Source organism: Symphalangus syndactylus, chromosome 13 (assembly GCF_028878055.3).
Source record: "Symphalangus syndactylus isolate Jambi chromosome 13, NHGRI_mSymSyn1-v2.1_pri, whole genome shotgun sequence".
Classification (NCBI taxonomy): domain Eukaryota; kingdom Metazoa; phylum Chordata; class Mammalia; order Primates; family Hylobatidae; genus Symphalangus; species Symphalangus syndactylus.
In genome coordinates, this window is record NC_072435.2 from 42,894,197 (window position 1) to 42,919,239 (window position 25,043).

Genomic DNA, 25,043 nt, shown 5'->3' on the forward strand with positions numbered 1-25,043 from the left:
TCGGCTCACTGCAAGCTCCACCTCCTGGGTTCACACATGGCAGCAGGCGAGAAAGAGGGAGCAACTGCCTTATAAAACCATCGGATGGCCAGGTGTGGTGGCTCACACCTATAATCCCAGCACTTTGGGAGGCTGAGGCGGGCAGATCACTTGCGGTCAGGAGTTTGAGACCAGCCTGGCCAACATGGTGAAACCCCAGCTCTACTAAAAATATAAAAATTTGTCAGGCGTGGTGGCACATGCCTGTAGTTCCAGCTACTTGAGAGGCTGAGGTGGGAAAATTGCTTGAACACGGGAGGCAGAGGTTGCAGTGAGCGGAGATCCCACCATGCACTCCAGCCTGGGTGAAAGAGTGAGACTCTATCTCCAATAAAACCCAAAAAACCATCAGATCTCGTGAAAACTCACTGTCATGAGAACAGCATGGGGGAACCACCCCCATGATCCAATCACCTCCCACCTGGTCCCTCCCTCAACATGTGGGGATTATGGGGATTACAATTCAAGATGAGATTTGGGTAGGGACACAGAGCCAACCCATATCACTCCCCATTCTCCCTTCACCCCAGTCCCTGGCAACCACCATGCTATTTTCTGTCTCTATAAATTTGACTGCTTTAGGTATTTCATATAAGCGGTATTTTACAGTATTTGTCCTTTATTCTCTGACTTCTCTTAATGAGCAGAACGTCCTCAAGTTTCATCCACATTGTAGCATATGTCAGAATTTCCTTCCTTTTTTTTTTTTCTTTGCATGACAGAGTCTCGCTCTGTCACCGAGGCTGGAGTGCAGTGGCACGATCCCAGCTCACTGCAACCTCCACCTCCTGGGTTGTTCAAGCAATTGTCCTGCCTCAGCCTCCAGAGTAGCTGGGATTACAGGTGTGTGCCACCACATGCAGCTAATTTTTGTATTTTTTAGTAGAGATGGGGTATTGCTGTGTTAGCCAGGCTGGTCTCAAACTCCTGACCTCAGGTGATCTGCCCACCTTGGCCTCCCAAAGTGCTGGGATTACAAGCATGAGCTACCATGACCGGCTAAGAATTTCCTTCCTTTTTAAGGCTTAATAATATTGCATTGTATGAATATGCCACATTTTGTTTATCCATTCATCTGTCTGTGGACATTTGTGTGTTTCCACCTTTTGGCTATTGTGAAAAGGAATCACTAGATCACATGGCAATTTTGTGTTTAACTTTTTGAGGAACCACCACTTCATTTTCCACAAAAGCTGCACCATTTTACAATCAAACTATGGGAGACAATAAATAAAATCTTTTTCTCTACTCTTTTATGTTCAGTGATAGGGGCCTGTGAATTAAACTATCAAAAGACAGCTTAACAGGAGAAAGGGCACACACATTTTAATTTTATATGCACAGAAGTTTCACCAAAAAGTGAAAACTCAAAGGAATGTTTAGACCCGGGGCCTTAAATACCATGTTAACAAAGAGCAATAAATCGTGAGGTGAGTTCACAAAGGAAGGCAGAGTATTCAAGATGCTTAAGTCTCTGTATCCAAAGTGCTTCCCCATGGATGTGAATAGCATGTTAAAAAGGATGACCAGTGGCCTGTGATTCCTATGCAGAGCTTCTAATCCTGGCTCTGCAAAGCATCCTTGAACTCTCTGCTTCTCTTTATTCTCCTGGCCATCAGCCCAGGGCCAGTGCTGCTGTCTCTCCTCCAGACAGCATCCTCAGAGGTCTGCCTACTTTGGATTCATTCTTACCCTTTGGTTTATTTTCCATACAGCACCCAGAAGAATCTTGAAAGCCCAAATCGGCCGGGTGGCTCACGCCTGTAATCTCAGCACTTTGGGAGGCCAAGGCAGGTGGATCACTTGATGCCAGGAGTTCAAGAGAGAGGAAGCAAGAGCAGGGAAAATTGCCTTATAAAACCATCAGATGGCCAGGTGTGGTGGCTCACGCCTATAATCCCAGCACTTCAGGAGGCTGAGGCAGGCAGGTCACTTGAGGTCAGGAGCTTGAGACCAGCCTGGCCAACATGGTGAAACCCCATCTCTACTAAAAATACAAAAATTAGCCAGGCATGGTAGCATGCACCTGTAATCCCGGTTACTCGGGAGGCTGAGGCAGGAGAATTGCTTGAACCCAGCAGGCAGAGGTTGCAGTGAACCGGGATCACACCGCTGCATTCCAGCCTTGGCGACAGAGCAAAACTCCATTAAAAAAAAAGAACCCAAATCTCACTAAGTATCTCTCTGTTGAATCTTCTAGATGGTTCTCCCATTGTCCTTGGGATAATGACCTTTCCAGTACTGTAGCCTACATGACTGTGTATGACTCACTCTCCTGGGAGATGCTTGTCTCCATCCTTACTGCCCCAGACAGTGATGGAAACATCCAAGCTTGTGTGCCGGGGGCCGTGGGCTGGGACTCGTCTCCCCCAGCCCTTCTGTGGCACCTTTGGACCTCAGCTAAATGCTGTTCCTCAGAGAAACCTTGTCTGGCCACCACTGAAGTTTAACTTCTCTCTGTCTCCCCAAACCTTGCCTCTGAATTTTCTATCACTGCACCCTGTTTTCCATCTGTCTTGGCTCTTTTTTTTTCTTTTTTCTTTTTTTAGAGACAAGGTCTTGCTCTGTTGTCCAGGCTGGAGTGCAATGGCATGATCATAGCTCACAGCAGCTTAAACTCCCGGGCTCCAGTGGTCCTCTCACCTCAGCCTCCCAAGTAGCTGGGACCACAGGTGCACACCACCACCCCTGGCTTGTCTTTGCCTTTAATTATGATTTCTCTTGGTTTTCTTTTGCATCATCTATTTGCCACATCAGACTCTGAGCTCCATAAGGCCAATGGCAGCATCTATTTTCTCCCTGCCAAATTTTTACCTTTAACACATTGATATGGTTCAGCTGCATCCCCACCCAAATATCATCTTGAATTGTATTTCCCATAACCCCCACGCATTGAGGGAGGGACCAGGTGGAGATAATCAAATCATGGAGGTGTTGTCCTCCACGCTGTTCTCCTGATAGTGAGTAAGCTCTCAAGAGATCGGGTGGGGCTTTTTCTAATAAGGGTCTTCGCCCTTTGCTCTGCTCTCATTCTTCTCTCTCCTCCCGCCTTGTGAAGAAGGGCGTGTTTGCTTCCCCTTCCACCATGGCTGTAAGTTTCCTGAGGCCTCCTCAGCCCTGTGGAACTGTAGGTCAATTAAACCTCTTTCCTTTATAAATTACCCAGTTTCAGGTATGTCTTTATTAGCAGCATGAGAACGGACTAATACACACATAGACCACAAATTTTGAGCCCCACTGTGTCGATTGAAATCTTGGCGCTGCCACTTCCTGGCAATGTGACCTTGCAAACCCTTTACCGTCCCTCCCCCTGCCCCACAGCCCTCAGTTTTCCCATCTGCAAAATAGGGATGCTGAGTGACCATCTCACCTAGGGCTGCTGGGAAGAGTATGTGCATCAATTCACACAGAACCTCCATCCGTGTTGCCATCGAGGGTCCTGTTACTGTCATATGATAGCATTGTTGACATGAACAGCCTAGGATGAGCTATTTCTGCCCTGAAACCCTATTTTTGTCATCTGCAAAATGTGCGATTGAACTAAAATGTGTCCAGAACTGCACCCAATGTGAAGATGCTGGTGTCTGCAATCATTTATGCCTTTCTTATGCATTCACACCACCCCTACTGATTACCTGCCATAGTCCCAGCTCCCACGGGGACCCAAATATAGTTAATGTTTGTCTCAGCCTTTAAGAGAGGGAGATGGGGCCGAGTGCGGGGGTTCACGCTTCTAATCCCAGCACTTTGGGAGGCCCAGACAGAAGGATTGCTAGAGGGCAGGTGTTCAAGACCAGCCTGAGCAACATAGCGAGACCCTATCTCTATAAAAAAATTAATTAGTGAAAAATAGATAGATGGCTGGGCACAATGGCTCATGCCTGTAACCCCAGTATTTTGAGAAGCCAAAGCAAGCAGATTGCTTGAGGCCAGGAGTTTGAGACCAGCCTCAGTGACAGTGAAACCCCATCTCTACTAAAAATACAAAAATTAGTCGGGTGTGGTGGTGCATGCCTGTAATCCCAGCTTCTTGGGAGGCTTAGGCACGAGAATTGCTTGAACCCGGGAGGCAGATGTTGCGGTGAGCCGAGATCACGCCACTGCACTCCAACTTGCACGACAGAGCAAGACTCTGTCTCAAAATACACAAATAAATAAAGAGAACGAGATGGAACAGCATACCAAACAACTGGAATTTAAGGCAACTGGAAAGAAAAATAACGCGAGAGGCGCTCGCCAGGAGTTGTAAACCTTGATGGAGCAACTTCCCAGGAAAACAGCCTTGGGCATGACTTCCCAGTTTAAGGAAGATATAAAAGCCCAGATCTCTCAGCACGTTCCCTGCAAAGCCCCTTGACAACCTGTGGCTCCCGCAGCACAAGGAGTAGGTGTAGGAACAAATGTTATCACCAGAGGGCGCTGCTGGACAACCATGCGCTCTCCGTACATCCAAGCAAGCTGGGAAACGGGGACCATTCAACATAACATCCTAAAAGATCCAACGCGATCAAGAGTCCCTTTTTTTTTTTTTTTTTTGAGAAGGAGGCTCGCTCTGTCACCCAACTTCTGCCTCCCGGGTTCCAGTGATTCTCCTATCTCAGCCTCCCGAGTAGCTGGGATTGCAGGCCCGCACGCCACCATGCTCGGCTAATTTTTCTTAATAGCCCATTTTTTATAGAACAGTTTTAGGTTCACAGCAAAATTGAGTGAAAGGTACAAAGATTTCCAATATATCCCTCCTCTGATCCTACTTTTATTGAAAAGGCTGGGTCTGAGCACAGTGGCTCACGCCTATAATTCGGGAGCTTTGAGGGGTCGAGGAAGGAGGATATCTTGAGCTCAGGAGTTTGAGACCAGCCTGGGCAACATAACGAGACCCTATCTCTACAAAAAATAAAAAACTAACCAGGCGTGGTGACGTGCATCTGCAGTCCCAGCTACTCTCGAGGCTGTGGCCGGAAGATCGCTTGAGCCCAGGAGTTTGAGGCTGCAGTGAGCTGCGATCGTGCCACTGCACTCCAGCCTGGGTGACAGAGTGAGACCCTGCCTCTAAAAAAATGAATAGCCAGGCGCGGTGGCTCACCCCTGTAATCCCAGCACTTTAGGAGGCCAAGGCAGGTGGATCACTTGAGGTCAGCCTAGCCAACATGGTGAAACCCCATTTCCACTAGACACACAAAAATTAGTTGGGTGTGGTGGCGGGCACCTGTAGTCCCAGCTATTAGGGAGGCTGAGGCAGGAGAATCACTTGAACCTGGGACGTGCAGGTTGCCGTGAGCCAATATCGCGCCATTGCACTCCAACCTAGGTGACAGGCTGAAACTCCATCTCAAAAATAAAATAAAATAAAATAAAATAAAACAAACAAATAAATTAGCTGAGTGTGGTGGCACATGCCTGTAGCCGCTAGTATTTGGGAGGCTAAGATGGGAGGACTGCTTGAGCTCAGAAGTTTGAGGCTGCAGTGAGCTTTGATCATGCCACTGCACTCCAGCCGGGACAACAGAGTGTGATAAAAGAAGAAGGAAGAAAGGAAGGGAGGGAGGGAGAGAAGGAGGGAGGGAGAGAAGGAGGGAGGGAGAGAAGGAGGGAGGGAGGAAGGAAAGGGAAGCATTCTAGGCAACATGGGCAAAGGCTGGGGACTGGAAACAGCTGGGTGCATTTGAAGCAAGGGTAAGTGTGTCTAGAGAGCAGAGAAGGAGACAGGAGCGGACAGTAGAGGCCAGTAGCTGAAGTATTGTGCCTTTTCTTTTGTCCTGGAGCCCCTGCAGGGAGCGGAGACTCAATTGGCAGGGAGGGTACAGGGGGCTCAATCCAGGCAACTTAGTCTACACCCCTTTGTTGCAGAGAGGAGCCTCCTGTACACAGAACTTCTGGCCAGACTCCATTTCTTCACCACCTCACATCCAGCACTGGTGGGACAGCTATGCCAACAGGCTCAGAACTGGTTCCGGTTGTGTGCACACCCTGTGCTGGTGCCCCTCGGAGGATTCCTCCAGCCTCCGGGAGGACCCCTCCGGGCAACCCTCAGCGGTTGTCACAAAGGTGAGTCTCCCCAGCATAGCAAAAATCCCAACAGGCACCTGCTTGCCTGGGGGCAGTGAAGGCCTGGTGTTGGAGGTTGTCCTCTGGGACTCCCCTGTGCTAGTTGGGAGGCCCCAAGCGTGCCATCAGAGCCTGCCCCTGCTGTCTCATGCCGAATCAGCTCTTCTACCCCACCCCAAGGGACTGTAGATGACTCATATAAATTCTGCTAATGAGCCTGATGCTAGGGGATGCCTCCAAGCTTCCCATCTCCAAAGGATTGGTGCCCATCTGACAGTTTCAGCTATTTACAAGCTCATGCTAGTAATTCTGAAAGCTAGGAACTGATGCCTGACAGGCCCCTTAGAAGCTGATGGAACTGTAAGCAGCCCTTGGAATCCCAGAATGTAAGGGAGAGGAGAGGATTTAGGTTTTGCCATCCATTTGTCATTCTTTTTTTTCTTCCTTCCATTCATCCATCCATCTATCCATCCATCCTTTCATTCACCTTCCTACTCTTCCATCCAATTATCCTCCCATCCATTCATTCATCTATCTACCTCCTACCCTTCCATTCATCTATCCGTCCATCCACCACCCTCCCACCCACCCATCCATTCATCCATCCATCTATCCATCCATCTATCCATTAATTCACCTTCCTACTCTTCCATCCAATTACCCTCCCATCCATTCATCCATCTATCTACACTCCCACCCTTCCATTCATCTATCCATCCATCCATCCACCACCCTCCCACCCACCCATCCATTCATCCACCCATTTTCTCTGCCACCCTTCCATCCACCTACTGCCCCATCCATCCATCCATCTTCCCACTCTCCCATCCATCTATCCTCCCACCCTTCCATCCATCTATCCATCCATTCACTCATCCACCCACCCATTCATACATCACTTGTCCATTCATCCAATCATCTACCCACCCTTCCATTTATCCATCAATTCATTTATCAAACCACTTTCCTATCCATCCATCCATCCATCCATCCATCCATCCATCCATCCTCCCACCCATCCACCCATCCATCTACCCACCCTGCCACCTTTCCATCCATCTATCCCCCACCTATAAATCCATCTACCCTCCCACTCTTTCATCCATCTACTGTTCCACTGTTCCATCCATCCACCCATCCACCCATCCACCCATCCATCCATCTATCCATCTACCCTACCACTGTTTCATTTATCTCGCCCCATTCATCCATCCACCCATCCATTATTCATCCATTCATCCAATCATTTACCCACCCTTTCATTAATCTATCCATCCATCCATTCATCAAACCACCTTCCCATCCTTTCATCCATCCATCCACCCACCCTTCCATCCACTCACCCACCTACACACCTTTCCTTCCATCCATCCACTCACCCATCCATTCATCCATTCATTCATCCTTCAACCCTTTCTTTCTTTCTTCCTTCCTCTCATCTATCCACCCATCAGTCATCTACCCCTCTACCCAGTTATCCTTCCATTTTCTTCATCTGATCATCTTCCATTCACTCACTTACCCCTCCACCCATCCACACGCTTAGCCATTCATCAACTTTCTCACTTCAATTTCATCTAGAAACTGATTCCTCCATCTACCCATCTACCTGCCCATCCATTCACCCACTCACTCATCCAACTAGCCACCTGTCTACCCACTCATTTACCTCCATTCACCCATCTATTTATCTGCCTACCCACGATCTCTCACATTGATTGTGAGACCACTGAATTCACTTGTGGTTCAAATGTCAGAGCTCCTCACTGTGCCACATGACCTGGCAGTGAGAGCTGCACTCCCCAGGCACATTATTTTCAAAATAGAAATGCTAAGAGACACTAAGTACAATACATATGGAGTTGATTTAGGGGCAGCCACTAGAATGCTGTGTTGAGGATTCTGAGACTGAAGCTAGCTTAGTGGGAAAGAGTGTGTATTTGTTAGGATATAGGCTCAGATGTTGTAAAAAAATGGCCAAAATATCAGTGGCTTAAATAAAATAGGAGTTTAATTCTCTCTTATGAAATAGTTCAAGCAAAAGCAGAGGCAAAAGGGAGTCTTTAGGGTGTCTGGGACCCATACTCCTTCAATCTGGCTGCTCTGCCATTTTCAGTGTAGGGCTGTCCTCATTGGCCCAATATGGCTGCTCCAGCTCCTACCATCAAGATGGCATTCCAGCCAGTGGGAAATAGGAGAAGCAGATGGCAGGTCTTTTCATTTTAAGGGCACAACCTAGAAGCAGAACTAAATATTTCCACTCCTGTCTCATTGGCAAGGACTTGGATTTCTCCAACTGTAAGGAAGCCTGGGAGATATGTTTTTATATTTATAGTTTTATTTTTATTTTTTATATGGAGTTTTGCTCTTGTCACTCAGGCTGGAGTGCAGTGGCACAATCTCGGCTTACTGCACCTCTGCTTCCCAGGTTCAAGCCATTTTCCTGCTTCAGCCTCCCGAGTAGCTGGGATTACAGGCACATGCCACCATGCCTGGCTAATTTTTATGTTTTTGGTAGAGACGGGGTTTTACCATGTTAGCCAGGCTGGTCTGAAACTCCTGACCTCAGGTGATCGCCTACCTTGGCCTCCCAAAGTGCTGGGATTACAGGGGTGAGCCACTGTGCTCAGCCAGGGAAATATGGTCTTTGTGCAGATAACCATGTACTCAGCTAAAATCTATGAGCTTTTGGGTTTTATTACTAAAGGTGAGATGATAGAATGACTATGGGGGCACAAATCGCACATAGTGCTGTGATTGATTAATGATGTCTGTCATGGCACAGGCCTAGGAAGTTACAACTTAGTGTGACATTTTTGTCATCTCTGGGGCAGGGAAATGTTCTGTGTTTCAGATCCACTGTGCCCCATTGTACATTCTCTAGTTCTGTTAAAGTTGAGAAAGTTCTTACCTGTGTGGGCTTCAGTTTATTCATTTTTAAAATGAAAATTATGGCCAGGCATGGTGGCTCACACTTGTAATCCCAGCGCTTTGGGAGGTCTAGGCAGGTGGATCACGAGGTCAGGAGTTCAAGACCAGCCTGGCCTACATGGTGAAACCCTGTGTCTACTGAAAATACAAAAACTAGCTGGGCATTGTAGCGGGCACCTGTAATCCCAGCTACTCTGGAGGCTGAGGCAGGAGAATTGCTTGAAACTGGAAGGCGGAAGTTGCAGTGAGCGGAGATCATGCCACTGCACTCCAGCCTGGGCGAAAGAGTAAAACTCCGTCTCAAAAAAAAAAAAAAATGAAAAGTATGAGTTAATATTTCCAAGGTCACACGATGAGTGCATGAGAAAAAAAGTAAAAGAGGCTGAGCACAGTGATTTATGCCTATAATCCCAGCTCTTTGGGAGGCCAAGGCCAGAGGATCTCTTGGGCCCAGATGTTCAAGACCAGCCTGGGCAACATAAGGAGACCCTGTCTCTACAAAAAGTTAAAAAAAAAAAAGCTGGTCATGGTGGCATGTGCCTATAGTCTCAGCTACTCAGGAGGCTAAGATGGGAGACTGGCTTGAGCCCAAGAGTTCGAGGCTGCAGTGAGCTATGATTGTGGCACTGCACTCCAGCCTGGGTGACAGAGTGAGACCCTATCTGGAAAAAAAAAAAAAAAAGAAGAAGAAAAGGAAGGGAAGGAGAGTGGGGAGGGGAAGGGAGGGAAAGGAGAGGGAAGAGGGAAGGAACTGGAGGGAAGGGAAAGGGGAGGGAAGAGGGAAGGGAAGGGGAAAGGGGAAGAAAGGGAAGGGGAGGGAAGGGGAGGGGAGGGGAAAGAGGAGGGAAGGGAAGGGGAAAGGGGAAGAAAGGGAAGGGGAGGGAAGGGGAGGGGAGGGGAAAGAGGAGGGAAGGGAAGGGGAGGGGAAAGGGGACGGAAGGGAAGGGGAGGGGAAAGGGGAGGGGAGGGAAGGGGAGGGGAAAGAGGAGAGAAGGGGAGGGGAGGGTAAGGGAGGGGAGGGAAGAAGAGGGAAGGGGAGGGAAGGGGAAGGGAAAGGGGAAGGAAGGGAAGGAAAGGGGAGGGAATGGGAGAGGAGGGAAGAGGAGGGAAGGAGAAGGGAAAGGGGAGGAAAGGGAAGGGGAGGGGAGGGGTGGGAAAGGGACAGGAGTGAAGATGGAGAGAAGGGGAGGGGAAGGAGGGGAGGGGAAAGGGGAGGGGAGGGGAAAGTGGAAGGGAGGGGAAAGGGGAGGGAAGGGGAAGGGAAAGGGAGAGGAGGGGAAAAAGGAGGAAAGGAGAAAGGGGAGGGAAGGGAAGGGAAGGGGAGGGGAGGGAAGGGAAGGGGAGGGGAGGGAAGGGAAGGGGAGGGAAGAGGGAGAGAAGGGGAGGGGAAGGAAGGGGTGGGGAAAGGGAAGGGAAGAGGGGGGAAGGGGAGGGGAGGGGAAAGGGGAAGGAAAGAGAAAGGGGAGGGGAAGGAAGGGAAGGGGAGAGAAGGGAAAGGAAAAAAAGGGGAGGAAGGGGGGGGAAGGGGGGGGAAGGGAAAGGGAAGGGGAAGGAAGAGAAGGGGAGGGAAGGGAAAGGGAAGGAAGGGCAGAAGGGGGAGGGAAGGGAAAGGGAAGGAAGGGGAGGGAAGGGAAAGGGAGGGAAGGGGAGGAGAAGAAAGGAAAAGAAAACAAATCCCATCTCCTTACTCTCTGTCCCGATGAGGTGGAAAAAAATTCTGTGTTCTCAGAGCTTGACTGGCTCTGATTCAACACCACCCATTTTACACATGTGGGAGAGGCACAGAGAAGGAAAAGGACTTCCTTTCTTTACTCCAGGACATTCAGAAAGTTCAGTTTCTTAATGTCTAGGCCCACATTTTCTCCAATATATCTTGGCCCTTCTCTCTTTGCAGTGATATTTTAATCAAACTCCACCAGGCAGAGAGCCTTGGGATGTGTTTGCCCAATTCATTGGCAAATATATATTTTTTTCTTTAGGACATCAGCCCTTGCTTTTCTACACCGGTTGAACTCAGAGATGTCAAAAACATAATCCTCATTCTCAGCCAATATAATTTCTTTCTTTCTTTCTTTCTTTTTTTTTTTTTGTTGAGACAGAGTCTCCCTCTCACCCAGGTTGGAGTGCAGTGGTGTGATCTCAGCTCACTGCAACCTCCACCTCCTGGGCTCAAGTCATTCTCTTGCCTCAGCCTCCCAAGTAGCTGGGATTACAGGTATGCTTCACTACGCCTGGCTAATTTTTATATTTTTAGTAGAGACTGGGTTTCTCCATGTTGGACAGGCTGGTCTTGAACTCCTGATCTCAAGTGATCTGCCCATCTCGGCCTCCCAAAGTGTTGGGATTGTAGGCATGAGCCACCGTGCCCGGCCATGGCCAATGTAATTTTGTTTCTGAGTTTTCTTCAACTAAGGCAGGGTTTCTCAGCCATGGCATTGCTGATTTCTGGGGCTGAATCTTCCTCTGGGATGGAGTTGTTATGCATTGTTGGGTGTTGAGCAGCATCCCTGGCCTGCACCCACCAGATGGCAGTAGTGTCCTTGAGCATCCTTGTCCCATTGTGGCACCTCAAGATGTCTCCAGACACCGATATGTGTCCCCTGGGTGAGCACTGCTGGTCTAGACAGACACTTATGACCACACTGTGGTGCAGCCCCCTTCCCTACCTAAGAGCGAAGTGAATGTCACAGGCCAGAGTGTGAATCTGTGCATCTGAGTCTGTGAATCTAATCCTTGCTGTGTAGCTTTGGGCAGGGGACCAAATCTCTCCATGCCTCAGTTGTCTTATCTGTGAAGTGGGGGACTCATTAGAGGACCCCATAGCTGAATACTTGGACACAGGAACTGAGATCATTGCTGTTGCCTCTGTGTGGCTGCAGGCATCACTGCCATGGCATGGGGTGTGGAGGAGAAGCTGCTGGTGATTGGCACCCAGGATGGCATCATGGCTGTGTGGGACATGGAAGAGCAACATGTGATCCACATGCTAACTGGACACACAGGTGAGACTTGGGAAGTGGGGTTTGTGGTCAGCTTCCATAGTGAACAGTCGGTTCTCAGAGCCCTTTCCCCACAGATTCACTTCTCTGTGTTGAAACCCTGGCCTTTGTTCCTGCATCACTTAGCTATAGTTGCATAACGAACCATCCCCAAACACAGTAGTTTCAAACAAGCCATTTCTTTTTCTTTTTAAATGTGGGATCTCACTGTATTGCCCAGGCTGGAGTGCAGTGGTGTGTTTATAACTCACTGCAGCCTCAAACTCCTGGGCCCAAGTGATCCTCCTGCCTCAGCCTCCTGAGTAGCTTGGACTACAAGCACATATCATTATACCCAGCTAGTTTTTTAATGTTTTTAGAAATGGGGTCTTGCTATGTTGCCCAGGCTGGTCCGAAACTCTTGGGCTCAAGTGATCCTCCCTCCTTAGCTTACCAAGTAGCTGGGATTACAAATTTGAGCCACAAACAGCTGGACTCAGCTGGGCGGTTTTCTGCTCTCAGCTGGGCTTGCTCATGTATCTGCAGTCAGTCAGTGGATCATCTAGGAGCTGGCTGAATCTGAATGTTTTCAAATGAGGCAACTCAACTTTGCTCCATGTGGTCTCTCATCATTCGGCATCCTTCAGGTCTCTCATCCCCAGCAAAGGCAGGGTTTCTTTCTTTTCTTTTTCTTTTTTTGAGACGGAGTCTTGCTCTGTCGCCCAGGCTAGAGTGCAGTGGCGCGATCTCGGCTCACTGCAAGCTCCGCCTCCCAGGTTCACACCATTCTCCTGCCTCAGCCTTCCGAGTAGCTGGGACTGCAGGCCCCCGCCACCACGCCCGGCTAATTTTTTGTATTTTTTAGTAGAGATGGGGTTTCACCATGTTAGCCAGGATGGTCTCGATCTCCTGACCTTGGGATCCACCCACCTCGTCCTCCCAAAGTGCTGGGATTACAGGCGTGAGCCACCGTGCCCAGCCAAAGGCAGGGTTTCAAGAAAACAAGTAGGCACTCACAGAATCTCTTAAGCCTGGACTTGGAGTTGGCACCTGGTCACATTCACATTTTCTTGACCAAAGGAATTCACAAGAGCAGTCCAGTAGGGAAATAGGCTAAATAGGCTTTCTGCCTTCTTTTCCCCTTCCCTTCCCTTCCCTTCTTTTTTCTTTACCTTTTCTTTTTTTCTTTCTTTTTTCTGAAAGGGTCTTGCTCTGTTGCCCAAGCTGGAGTGCAGTGGCACAATCTCAGCTCACTGCACCCTCAGCCTCCTGGGCTCAAGCAATCCTCCCACCTCAGCCTCTTGAGTAGTTGGGACTACAGACACACACCACCACACCTGGCTAATTTTTGTATTTTTTGGTAGAGATAGGATCTCACTATGTTGTTCAGGCTGGTCTCAAGCTCCTGAGCTCAAGCAATCCTCTTGCCTTGTCCTCCCAAAGTGCTGAGATTACAGGTGTGAGCCACCACACCCGGCCTAGGCTTCATTTTTTGATGAGAGGAGCTGCAAAGTCATATTGCCAAGGGTGTGGATCAGGAAGGGTAAAGAATTGTGGTCCTTTTTGCATTTGTCGACCTCAGATCCTAAGTAAGGTTGTTTATTTCTACATAGTCCCTTAACAGATATGGCTTATTTCTATAATCAATTGTTGAGTGTCTGCTGTGTACCAGGCCCTGTTCTAGATGCTGAAGAGAGATAGACCAAGGTCAGGACTAGGATGGAAAACTATTCATTCTTGAAGACTAATCTCAAGGGTCCTCCCTTTGGGAGAGATGATTCCCACAGTAGAGTTCATAATTAGCTCCCTTGTACTCTCCTGCAGCTTGATATACGTAAGACCACATTGGTTAAGACTACAGTTGGCTGGGTGTGGTGGCTTATCCCAGGACTTTAGGAGGCTGAGGCAGGCAGATCATTTAAGCTCAGGATTTTGAGACCAGCTTGGGCAACATGGTGAACCCACATCTCTACAAAAAATGCAAAAATTAGCCAGGCATGGTGGTGCACACCTGTAGTCCCAGCTACTTGGGAGGCTGGGGCATGAGAATCACTTGAGCCCAGGAGGTTGGGGCTATAGTGAGCTATGATTACACCACTGTACTACAGCCTATGCAATACAGCGAGACCCTATCTCAAAAAAAAAAAAAAAAAAAAAAGCAAGACTACATTTATTTGTTGACCTGAGATCTTATTACTTTGTTTGAGGGCAAGGGTTATGTTTTATTCAACATACTCTATGCTTAGCTGTTGAATAAATAAGTTAAAATATCCCATGTGTTTAAAAAATACATTTAACAGAATCAAGCCATAGAAAATTAGCTTTAGAAAGAATCTAATCTAGGCCGGCTGCGGTGGCTCAAGCCTGTAATCTCAGCATTTTGGGAGGCCTAGGCTGGTGGATCGCAAGGTCAGGAGATTGAGACCATCCTGGCTAACGGTGAAACCCCGTCTCTACGAAAAATACAAAAAAAAAATTAGCTGGGTGTGGTGGTGGGCGCCTGTAGTCCCAGCTATGTGGGAGGCTGAGGCAGGAGAATGGCATGAACCCGGGAGGTGGAGCTTGCAGTGAGCTGAGATTGCGCCACTGCACTCCAGCCTGGGCGACAGAGCGAGACTCCATCTCAAAAAAAAAAAAAAAGAAAAAAAATCTAATCTAACCCTTTTATCTAATTAAGAAAACAGGCTGGGCATTTTATCTAATTAAGAAAACAGGACTCACACCTGTAATCCCAGCACTTTGGAAGATGGGAGGATCACTTGAGGCCCAGAATTCAAGACCAGCCTGTGCAACATAGCAAGACCTCATCTCTGAAAAAAAAAGTGTTTCAAATTAGGCAGGTGTGGTCGTGTGCACCTGAAGTCCCAGCTACATGAGAGGCTGAGCCAGGAGGGTTGCTTGAGTCCAGGAGTTGGAGGCTGCAGTGAGCCATGTTTGCACCACTGTATTCTATCCAGGGTGACAGAGTGAGACCTTGTTTCCAAAAAAAACAGACAAACAGAAAAATGGATGGGGGTAGAGAAGGTCTAAAGAGCTGAATCAAATTCCTATTAGATATGACATATTCAAATTTTTTAAAAACTTAAAGGGGTGCCCTAAAAAGCTCAATTGACAAGATACATAATATTATAACACAATCTTTTGAAAAATCAAAAGTATTGTTGGCCCTCCATATCTGTGGGTTTTGCATCTATAGATTCAACCGACTGTAGATTGAAAATATTTGGAAAAGCTGGGTGCGGTGGTGTGTGCCTGTAGTCCCAGCTACTTGGGAGGCTGAGACAGGAGGATGCTTGGAGCCCAGGAGTTTGAGTTTAGCCTGGACAACAGAGTGAGATCCTGTCTTTTGGTTGTTGTTGGATGTGTTTCTTTTTCTTTCCTTCTCTCTTTCTCTCTTCCTTCCTTCCTTCCTTCCTTCCTTCCTTCCTTCCTTCCTTCCTTTCCTTCCCTTCCTTCCCTTCTCTCCCTTCCTCCCTTCCCCTTCCTTCCTTCCTTCTCTCTTTCTTTCTCTTTTTCTTTCTTTCTTTCTTTCTTTCTTTCTTTCTTTCTTTCTTTCTTTCTTTCTTTCTTTCTTTTCTTCTTTCTTCTTTTTCTTTCTCCTTCTTTCTTTCTTTCTCTCTTTCTTTCTGTCTTTCACTTTCTTTCTCTTTCTTTCTTTTTCTCCTTCCTTCCTCCCTCTTTTTTTTCCTCAAGATCTCATTCTGTCATCCAGACTGTAGTACAATGGCGCAATCACGGTTCTCTACAATCTTGACATCCCAGGCTCAAGCAATCCTCCCACCTCAGCCTCCTGAAGAGCTAGGACCACAGGTGCATGCCACCATGCCCAGCTAATTTTTTAAACATTTTTTGTAGAGACTGGGTCTCACCATGTTTCCCAGGCTGGTCTTGAATTCCTGGCATCAAGCCATCCTCCCACCTAAGCCTCCTGAACTGCTGGGATTACAGGCATAAGTCGCTGTACCTGTCTCTTAAAAATAAATTTTAAGGCTGGGCACAGTGGCTCGTGCCTGTAATCCTAGCACTTTGGGAGGCCGAGGTGGGTGGATCACCTGAGATCAGGAGTTTGAGGCCAGCCTGGCTAACATGGCGAAACCCTGTCTCTACTAAAAATACAAAATCAGCCAGGTGTGGTGATGTACACCTGTAATCCCAGCTACTCGGGAGGCTGAGGCAGGAGAATCACTTGAACCCAGGAAGTGGAGGTTGCAGTGAGCCGAGATCTCGCCACTGCACTCCAGCCTGGGCAAAAAGAGCAAAACTCCATCTCAAAAAATAAAAAATAATAAAATAATAATTAAATAAAATAAAAATAAAATAATAAAATAAATAAATATAAATAAATTTTAAGACCCTGTCTCTTAAAATAAATAAATAAAATTTTTACAAAGGAAAATATTTGGGAAAAAAATAGTTAACTGCATCTGGACAAAACATGCACAGATCTTTATTGTCATTGTTCCCCAAACAATGCAGTATGACAACTATTTATAGAGCATGTATGCCATATTAGGTATTGTAAGTAACCTAGAGATGATTTAAAATATACAGGAGTGGCCCGGCACGGTGGGTCACGCCTGTAATCCCAACACTTTGGGAGGCCGAGGTGGGCGGATCACCTGAGATCAGGAGTTCGAGACCAGCCTGGCCAACATGGCGAAACCCCGTCTCTACTAAAAGTACAAAAATTAGCCTGGCATGGTGGTGCGCACCTGTAGTCCTAGCTACTCGGGAGACTGAGGCAGGAAGATTGCTTGAACCTGGGAGGCAGAGGGTTGCTATAAGCTGAGATCACGCTACTGCACTGCAGCCTTGGTGACAGTGAGACTCTGTCTCAAAAAGAAAAAAAAAAAGAAAAATTAAGTATACGGGAGCACCTGTAGTCCCAGGCTGAGGCTGAGGCAGGAGGATCGCTTGAGCCTGGGAGATTGAGGCTACAGTGGGCTGTGATTGCACTACTATGCTCCAGGTGGTGTAACACAGCCAGACCCCTGTCTCTAAAAATAATAATAATGGTAACAATAATAATAAAGTATACAGGAGGATATGTATAGGCTATATGCAAATACTACACTATTTCATATAAGGCACTGGAGCATCTGTGGATTTTGGTATCTGCAGGGGTGAAGGAAGGGCAGGGGAGAGGAAAGAGCCTCCCAGGTACAGGAAGCAGCAAGCGCAAAGGCCCTGAGAGGGGAATGAGGTTGGTGGGTCTACACAACGGCAAGGAAATCATGAAGCTGCAGCTCCAGAGACTGTGTCAAATAAAAAGGAGCAGTTGGCTGGGCACGGTGGCTCATGCCTGTAATCCCAGCACTTTGGGAGGCTGAGGTGGGCAGATCACGAGGTCAAGAGATTGAGACCATCCTGACCAACATGGTGAAACCCTGTCTCTACTAAAAATACAAAAATTAGCCAGGCGCAATGGCACGTGCCTGTAGTTCCAGCTACTCGAGAGGCTGAGGCAAAAGAATCGCTTGAACCCGGGGGGCGGAGGTTGCAGTGAGCCGAGATCGCGCCACTGCACTCCAGCCTGGGTGATGACAGAGCGAGACTCCGTCTCAAAACAAAAAAAACAAAAAACAAAACAACAACAACAAAAAACAGCAGTCACCAGGGGCCACATGGCATGTGACTCCCATGGATATGAAATGTCCAGAACAGACTAATCCACAGAGACAGGAGAGACAGGAGGCAGATTAGTGGTGGCCAGGGTTTAGGGGAGGGGACTGAGGAGTGACTGCTGATGGGGACAGGGTCTCCTTCTGGGGGGCTGCGAATGTTCTGGAACTGGACAGAGTGATGGTTGCACAACACTGTGAATGTGCTAAATGCCACTGGATTGTTTGCTTTAAAATTATTAATGTGATAGGCCAGGTGCAGTGGCTCACGCATGTAATCCCAGCAGTTTGGGAGGTTGAGGCGGGCGCATCATTTGAGGTCAGAAGTTCGAGACCAGCCTGGACAACATGGTGAAACCGCATCTCTACTAACCATACAAAATTAGTTGGACGCAGTGGCGCATGTCTGTAATCCCAGCTACTCAGGAGGCTGAGGCAGGAGAATTGCTTGAACCCTGGAGTGGGAGGTTGCAGTGAGCCAAGATTGCGTCACTGCACTCCAGCCTGGGAGACAGAGTGAGACTCTGTCTCAAAAATAAATAAATAAATAAAATTAAATAAATAAACAAAATTTAAAAAATTAACTTGATAAAGAAAAACAGAGGATGACTGTTTTTTTGAGATTATGAAAATGTTCTGAACTTAGTCTGGGGCGACGGTTACACAGCTCTGTGAACACACTAAAAACCACTGAATTGTATAACTCTAGATTGAATGGGCAAATTCTGTGGTTGTAAATTGTCTATCCATAAAGATGTTAAGGATGGTTTATCATTTCAATCAAAGTATGTGCCATGTTTATATATATATATATATACATACCCACACATATATTTTATCTATATTTTTGTGTACGTATATATTTTGCTTTATGTATGTAAAACAATATATATGTGTGTATAAAACATAAATATATACATACATAAAAGTATATATACATATATACAAAAACAAATCTATACATAAATATATAAATAATACTATATACTTTTTATCAATGTTTTGCCATAAACATTCTTTTCTGTCCATTGACTTTTTTTTTTTTAATTTTTTTGTTTTTGAGATACAGTCTCGCTCTGTCACCCAGGCTGGAGTGCAATGGCATGATCTTGGCTCCCTGCAACCTCCGCCTCCCAGGTTCAAGCAATCTTCCTGCCTCAGCCTCCCAAGTAGCTGAGATTATAGGCGCCTGCCACCACACCCGGCTAATTTTTGTTATTTTTAGTAGAAACAAGGTTTTGCCATGTTGGCCAGGCTAGTCTCGAACCCCCGACCTCAACTGATTCACCTACCTTGGCCTTCTGAAGTGCTGGGATTACAGGCATGAGCCACCATGCCAGCCTATTTTTATTATTTTTACTTTTTTTTTTAGAGACAGGGTCTCGTTATGTTGCCCGGCTTGTCACAGACTCCTGGGCTCAAGTGACCCTCCCACTTCGGCCTCCCAAAGTGCTGGGATTACAGGTGTGAGCCACCTGGCCCAGTCAGATCCTTGTTCTGTTATTGTATTTTATTTCATTTATAATTTCCACCATTAATCTCACAGGGTACATGTGCATGTCTGCTACGTGGGTATATTGAGTGATGCTGAGGTTTGGGGTATGAATGACCCCATCACCCAGGTAGTGAGCATGGTACCCAACAGGTAGCCCTTGACCCCCATCCTCCTTCCCCATTCCAGCAGTCCCCGCTATCTGTTGTTCCCATCTTTATGTTGGGGACTTTTTTTTTTTTTTTTTTGAGACAGAGTCTCACTCTGTTGCCCAGGCTGGAGTGTAGTGGTCCAGTCTCGGCTCACTGCAACCTCTGCCTCCCAGGTTCAAGCGAGTTTCCTGCCTCAGCTTCCCGAGGAGCTGGGATTACACGTGCGCACCACCACACCCAGCTAATTTTTGTATTTTTAGTAGAGACAGGATTTTGCCATGTTGGCCAGGCTGGTCTCGATTCGAACTCTTGAGCTCAGGTGATCTGCCCACCTCAGCCTCCCAACGTGCTGGGATTACAGGCATGAGCCACCCTGCTTGCCTGGGACCACTTTTATAAGGAGGGTAATCCCATTCCCCAGGGTGCCATCCTCATGACCTAATCACAGCCTGATGAACTTTTTGTTTATTAAGGAGAATCTCCATTTGTCTGTTATATGTTGCAAATATTTCCTCTGCATCTCTCATAATATGCCTTTCAAATGCAGTTTATCCTCCTGAAGTTTTACATTTCTACATAATCCAGTTGGTCAATTTTTCCCCTTTATGCCTTCCAAATGGTATGTTTTCCTTAGCAAATAGTTCTCTAAGATTATTTTATTTATTGATTTATTGATTTATTTTGAGAGAAGATCTTGCTGTGTTGCTGAGGCTGGAGTGCAGAGGAGTGATCATAGCTCACTCCAGCCTCAACCTCCTGTGCTCAAATGATCCTCCCACCTCAGCCTTCCAAGTCGCTGGGACCACAGGTGCATGTCGTCTCACCTGGCTAATTATTTTTTACAAGATTATAAAAATGATAAGAGAAATCCTATAATTTTTCTAGAAGTTTCCCCTTTATTATGTGGTTATTAATTTTAGACACTCCTAGATGCTGAATCTTTATAAAACTCAATTATCTGTTTAGTACAAATTCAACATCTGGGGCAACTGATGGACTCCCAACCAGTTGTGGCCCTCTGAATTTTGCTTTGCCACATTTTATTATTTTCCATTTGGACGGGTTCTATCAATTTAACCAACAGAGAGAGGCTCTCAAAACAAAACAAAACAAAAAGAGGCTGGGCACAGTGGCTCACACCTGTAATCCCAACACTTTGGAAGGCTGAGGCGGGTGGATCACCTGAGGTCAGGAGTTCGAGACCAGCCTGGCCAACGTGGTGAAACCCCATCTCTACTAAAAATACAAAAATTAGCCAGGTGTGGTGGCACATGTCCGTAATCCCAGCTACTCAGGAGGCTGAGGCATGAGAATTGCTTGAACCCATGAGACAGAGGTTGCAGTGAGCCAAGATTATGCCACTGAACTCCAGCCTGGGTGACAGAGCAAGACTCTGTCTCAAAATCATCATCATCATCATCATCATCATCATCACCATCATCATAGGCCAGGCGCAGCGGCTCACGCCTGTAATCCCAGCACTTTGGGAGTCGGAGGTGGGTGGATCACCTGAAGTCAGGAGTTCGAGACCAGCCTGGCCAACATGATGAAACCCTGTCTCTACTAAAAATACAAAAAATTTGCCAAGTGTGGTGGTGGGCACCTGTAATCCCAGCTACTCGAGAGGCTGAAGCAGGAGAATTGCTTGAACCCAGGAAGTGGAGGTTGCAGTAAACCAGGGTCACGCCACTGCACTCCAGCCTGGGCAACAAGAGCAAAACTTCATCTCAAAATAATAATAATAATAATAAAAGGCCAGGCATGGTGGCTCATGCCTGTAATGCCAGCACTTGGGAGGCTCAGGTGGGTGGATCACTTGAGGCCAGGAGATCAAGGCCAGCCTGGCCAACATAGTCAAACCCGTCTCCACTAAAAATACAAAAAATTAGCCAGGCATGGTGGCAGGTGTCTGTAATCCCAGATACTTGGGAGGCTGAGGCACGAGAATCGCTTGAACCTGGGAGGCAGAGGTTGCAGTGAACCAAGATTGAGCCACTGCATTCCAGCCTGAGTGACAGAGAGATTCCGTCAAAAAAAAAAAAAGAGGGTTACATAATTGTTTTGAAATAATTATCCTTGGTTACAAAAATCAATAATAAGGGTGCAGCTGGACAGGAAGTTGCTGGGCAGATTGCCTTGCAGATGTATTTTTTTCTGTAAGGTTGCAATAGCCTGTGTACAAGGTTGTGATTTTTGTAGTTTTTTCTGTTATTAGGCATAGAAGTGTGAGAACTCTCTCTTCATAGCCTTCCTTTATAGCCTGTTTGCTGGGGTTTTCTTAACGTTATTGACTCCATTTTTATTCTGATGACTTTCACAATTCAATTCCATTCATCTTTTCTTTGGTAAACCAGGGTATTTCCAAGCTGACAAGCATTTTGATAGTTGCAAGGTCAAAATGTTCCCAGCTAATATACTCTCCCCTACCCTGGCCTGCTGCAGGAGAGGTGAGGTGCATGAAAATATTTGCCAAAGGGACCCTCGCCATCTCTGCTTCAAAGGACTACACACTGCGCTTGTGGAACTTACTCTCTGGCCAGGAGAAATTTACCATTTGGGATGGAGGCTCAAAAAATCCCACTGAACCTCAGATCTGGAACCTTCATGTGGATGAGGCACACAAAGTTGTGTATTCAGCATCTGGCTCAAAGGTAACAAATACATGCCCTGTTTGTAAAGGAATGCTGCAACCAGAGCATTCAAAGACAGAATAGGCCATTTCTATAAGGAGGGGCTCCCTGATACAGTGATGGGGTGGGGGTGTAAATGGAGTACACAACCACTTGAGAGGGTGCTATAAGAGGTTTCAGACTTCATAGTTGAATTAGACAATCCTGATAATTCTTTCTGACCCCAAGATTTGAAACCTTTCATCTTTTTTGAATATCAGCATTTTAGGGCTATAAATTTCCCTCAAAGTACTGCTTTACCTACATCCTGTAAATTTTGACATGAGTTTTCATTTACATGCAGTTTAAAATACTTTCAGATTTCACTTTTGATTTCTTCTTTGATCCATGGGCTATTTAAAAGTATGCTATTAGTTTCCAGATATTTGAGGGATTTCTGGATAGGGTCCTGTTCTTTATTTTTTTCTAATTAAATTCCATTTTGATGACATAAAACCTTTCAAATTCATTGAGACTTCTTTTATAGTCTCTCTCTCTCCCCTCTCTCTCTTTTTTTTTTTTTTTTTTTGAGATGGAGTCCTGCTCTGTCACCCAGGCTGGAGTACAGTGGTACAATCTCAGCTCAATGCAACCTCTACCTCCCAGGTTGAAGTGATTCTCCTGCCTCAGGCTCCTGAATAGCTGGGACTATAGGCACACACTACCACGTCCAGCTAATTTTTGTATTTTTAGTAGAGACAGTGTTTAACCATGTTGGCCAGGCTGGTCTCAAACTCTTGACCTCAGGTGATCCACCTGCCTTGGCCTCCCAAAGTGCTGGGATTACAGGCCTGAGCCATCATGCCCAGCCTGTTTTATAGTCTCTCTAAATGATCTGTGGGCTTCTGAAAACAATGTCTATTCCACTGTGTTATTCCATTACATCAATCATAACCCTGTGATTTCATAGTTTTATAAATGGAGACACACAATAACATCGTGGGTAATAGCTTAGTAATTGATGCCAGGAGGAAAAAAATCTTTATTTAACTATCAGTTGAGTTTCTTGGGAACTGAGTGACCTTGGTCGTGTCATTCACCATTCTAAGTCTCATTGCTGCCTCTTCCTCATAAGATCATGAGACATATCCTGGCATAGCGCTTAGTACACTGTAAGCACCAAATAATTGATATCTATTTATTATTATGTTACATGAGTAATTGGTGGTTGTTGACAGTAATATTGGTGCGTATAAATCATGCTGCCCAAAATAGGAGTCACCAACCAGATGTATCTATTAAGCACTTGAAATTTGGGGGGTAGGGGGTAAGGGGAGGGAGAGCATTAGGACAAATACCTAATGCATGTGGGGTTTAAAACCTAGATGACAGGTTGATAGTTGCAGCAAACCACCATGGCACATGTATACGTATGCAACAAACCTGCACGTTCTGCACATGTATCCCAAAACTGAAAGTAACATTAAAAAATAAATAAATAAAAACACTTGAAATGTGACTGTCCCAACATGCTGAAATTCAAAGACCTAGTATAGTAAAAATAATATAAACTATCTCGATAATAATTTTTGTATTGATTACATGTTGAAGTGATACCACTTGGACATATTAGGTTAAATAAAATAGAATACTAAAATTGATTTCACTTGTTTCTTTGTACCTTTTGTAAAGTAGCTAATGAACTTAAAATCACATGTGAGGCCTGGCCCACCTCTCCTTTTTTTCTCTGAATTGGGAGTGTTAAAAATAAAATGCATAGGCCGGGTGCAGTGGCTCACACTCATAATCCCAGCACTTTGAGAGGCCAAGCAGGGAGGATAGTTTGAGCCCAAGAGCTCAGGAGCAGCCTGGGCAACATAGTCAGACCCTGTCTCTACAAAAACAAATTTAAAAATAGCCAGGCATGGTGGTGCGTGTCTGTGGTCCCAGCTACTTGGGAGGCGGAGGCAGAAGGATTGCTTGAGCCCAGGAGGTCGATCCTGCAGTGAGCCATGATTGCACCACTGCACTCCAGCCTGGGTGAAAAAGAGAGGCTCTGTCTCCAAAAGAAAAGAAAATGCATAAAGTATACAAGAGAAGGCATCTTGCATTTGACTCCAGGAAACTTACAGTCTAGGTCTCCTGCCAAGATGCTGCTTCCTCTTCATTATTCTATTAGATCAATGCTTGGAATCTGGAAACTGCAGAGCCGGTTTTCCATATCCTGGGAGATGCCTCTGATCCTTGGATGTGCATGGCTGTGCTGGCCTCCCAGGCCACACTGCTGACAGTGTCCAGGGATGGTGTGGTCAGTCTGTGGAGCTCAGCTACGGGAAAACTTCAGGGGAAGCAACATATGTCCAGCATAAAAGAAGAAACACCTACCTGTGCCGTCTCAGTCCAGAAGCAAGGAAAGCTTGTTACCGGGTTTAGCAATGGCTCCATCTCTTTGGTAAGCACCTTTACTGACTATGATGTGAACACTAACTCAGCTTGAAAGTGCTTAGATGTGCTAGAAGTTGGGAAAAATAATCTTGCCTTGTAACTTTGTTTTGTTTTGTTTTTGAGATGAAGTTTCACTTTTGTTGCCCAGGCTGGAGTGCAATGGCGTAATCTCAGCTCACTGCAACCTCCGCCTCTCAGGTTCAAGCGATTCTCACTGCCTCAGCCTCCCGAGTAGCTGGGATTACAGGCAAGTGCCACCACGCCTGGCTAATTTTGTATTTTTAGTAGAGACGGGGTTTCTCCATGTCGGTCAGGCTGGTCTCGAACTCCCAACCTCAGATGATCTGCCCACCTCGGCCTCCCAGAGTACTGGGATTACAGGCATGATCCACCGCACCCGGCCGCATGCTTGGCTTCTTAATTGTAGGGATTTGCAGTTCAGCACAGTTCAGGAAACATCTGTTGGCATCTCTTGGGGACTGACCAGTGTGGGCAATTGTTGAAGCTCAGTCCTTCAGGGGAGCTCTAAGACATGGTGTGGAATGGGGTCGAGAGTTGTGCCACAGAGGGACTAGGAGTTGGGCTCTATCCACCTGCCCTATTGGTGGTTGGTGGACGGCTGCTTTCATGGACATTAACATATAGACTGGCTGGGCGCTGTGTTTCACTCCTGTAATCCCAGCACTTTGGTAGGCTGAGGTGGGTGGATCATTTGAGGTCAGGAGTTCGAG

The 25,043-nt window shown here is 46.6% G+C and overlaps 1 protein-coding gene and 1 long non-coding RNA gene across 10 annotated transcripts in view; one reads left to right on the top strand and one right to left on the bottom strand.

Annotated features, from left to right (window-relative positions):
- The window catches only part of LOC129460809 (uncharacterized), a 137,076-nt gene extending 127,413 nt beyond the window's left edge, over positions 1–9,663 (bottom strand). The window contains exon 1 of the long non-coding RNA XR_008650311.2: positions 9,193–9,663. This is a non-coding gene — a long non-coding RNA (uncharacterized lncRNA). The remainder of the gene's footprint in view (positions 1–9,192) is intronic.
- The window catches only part of NWD1 (NACHT and WD repeat domain containing 1), a 95,476-nt gene that overhangs the window by 45,563 nt on the left and 24,870 nt on the right, over positions 1–25,043 (top strand). For all 9 annotated transcript variants that reach the window (XM_055239132.2, XM_055239135.2, XM_055239138.2 and 6 more), the window contains 4 exons: positions 5,887–6,084; positions 11,895–12,017; positions 21,701–21,909; positions 24,047–24,319. In XM_055239132.2, coding sequence (XP_055095107.1) covers positions 5,887–6,084; positions 11,895–12,017; positions 21,701–21,909; positions 24,047–24,319 — 803 coding nt within the window. The remainder of the gene's footprint in view (positions 1–5,886; positions 6,085–11,894; positions 12,018–21,700; positions 21,910–24,046; positions 24,320–25,043) is intronic.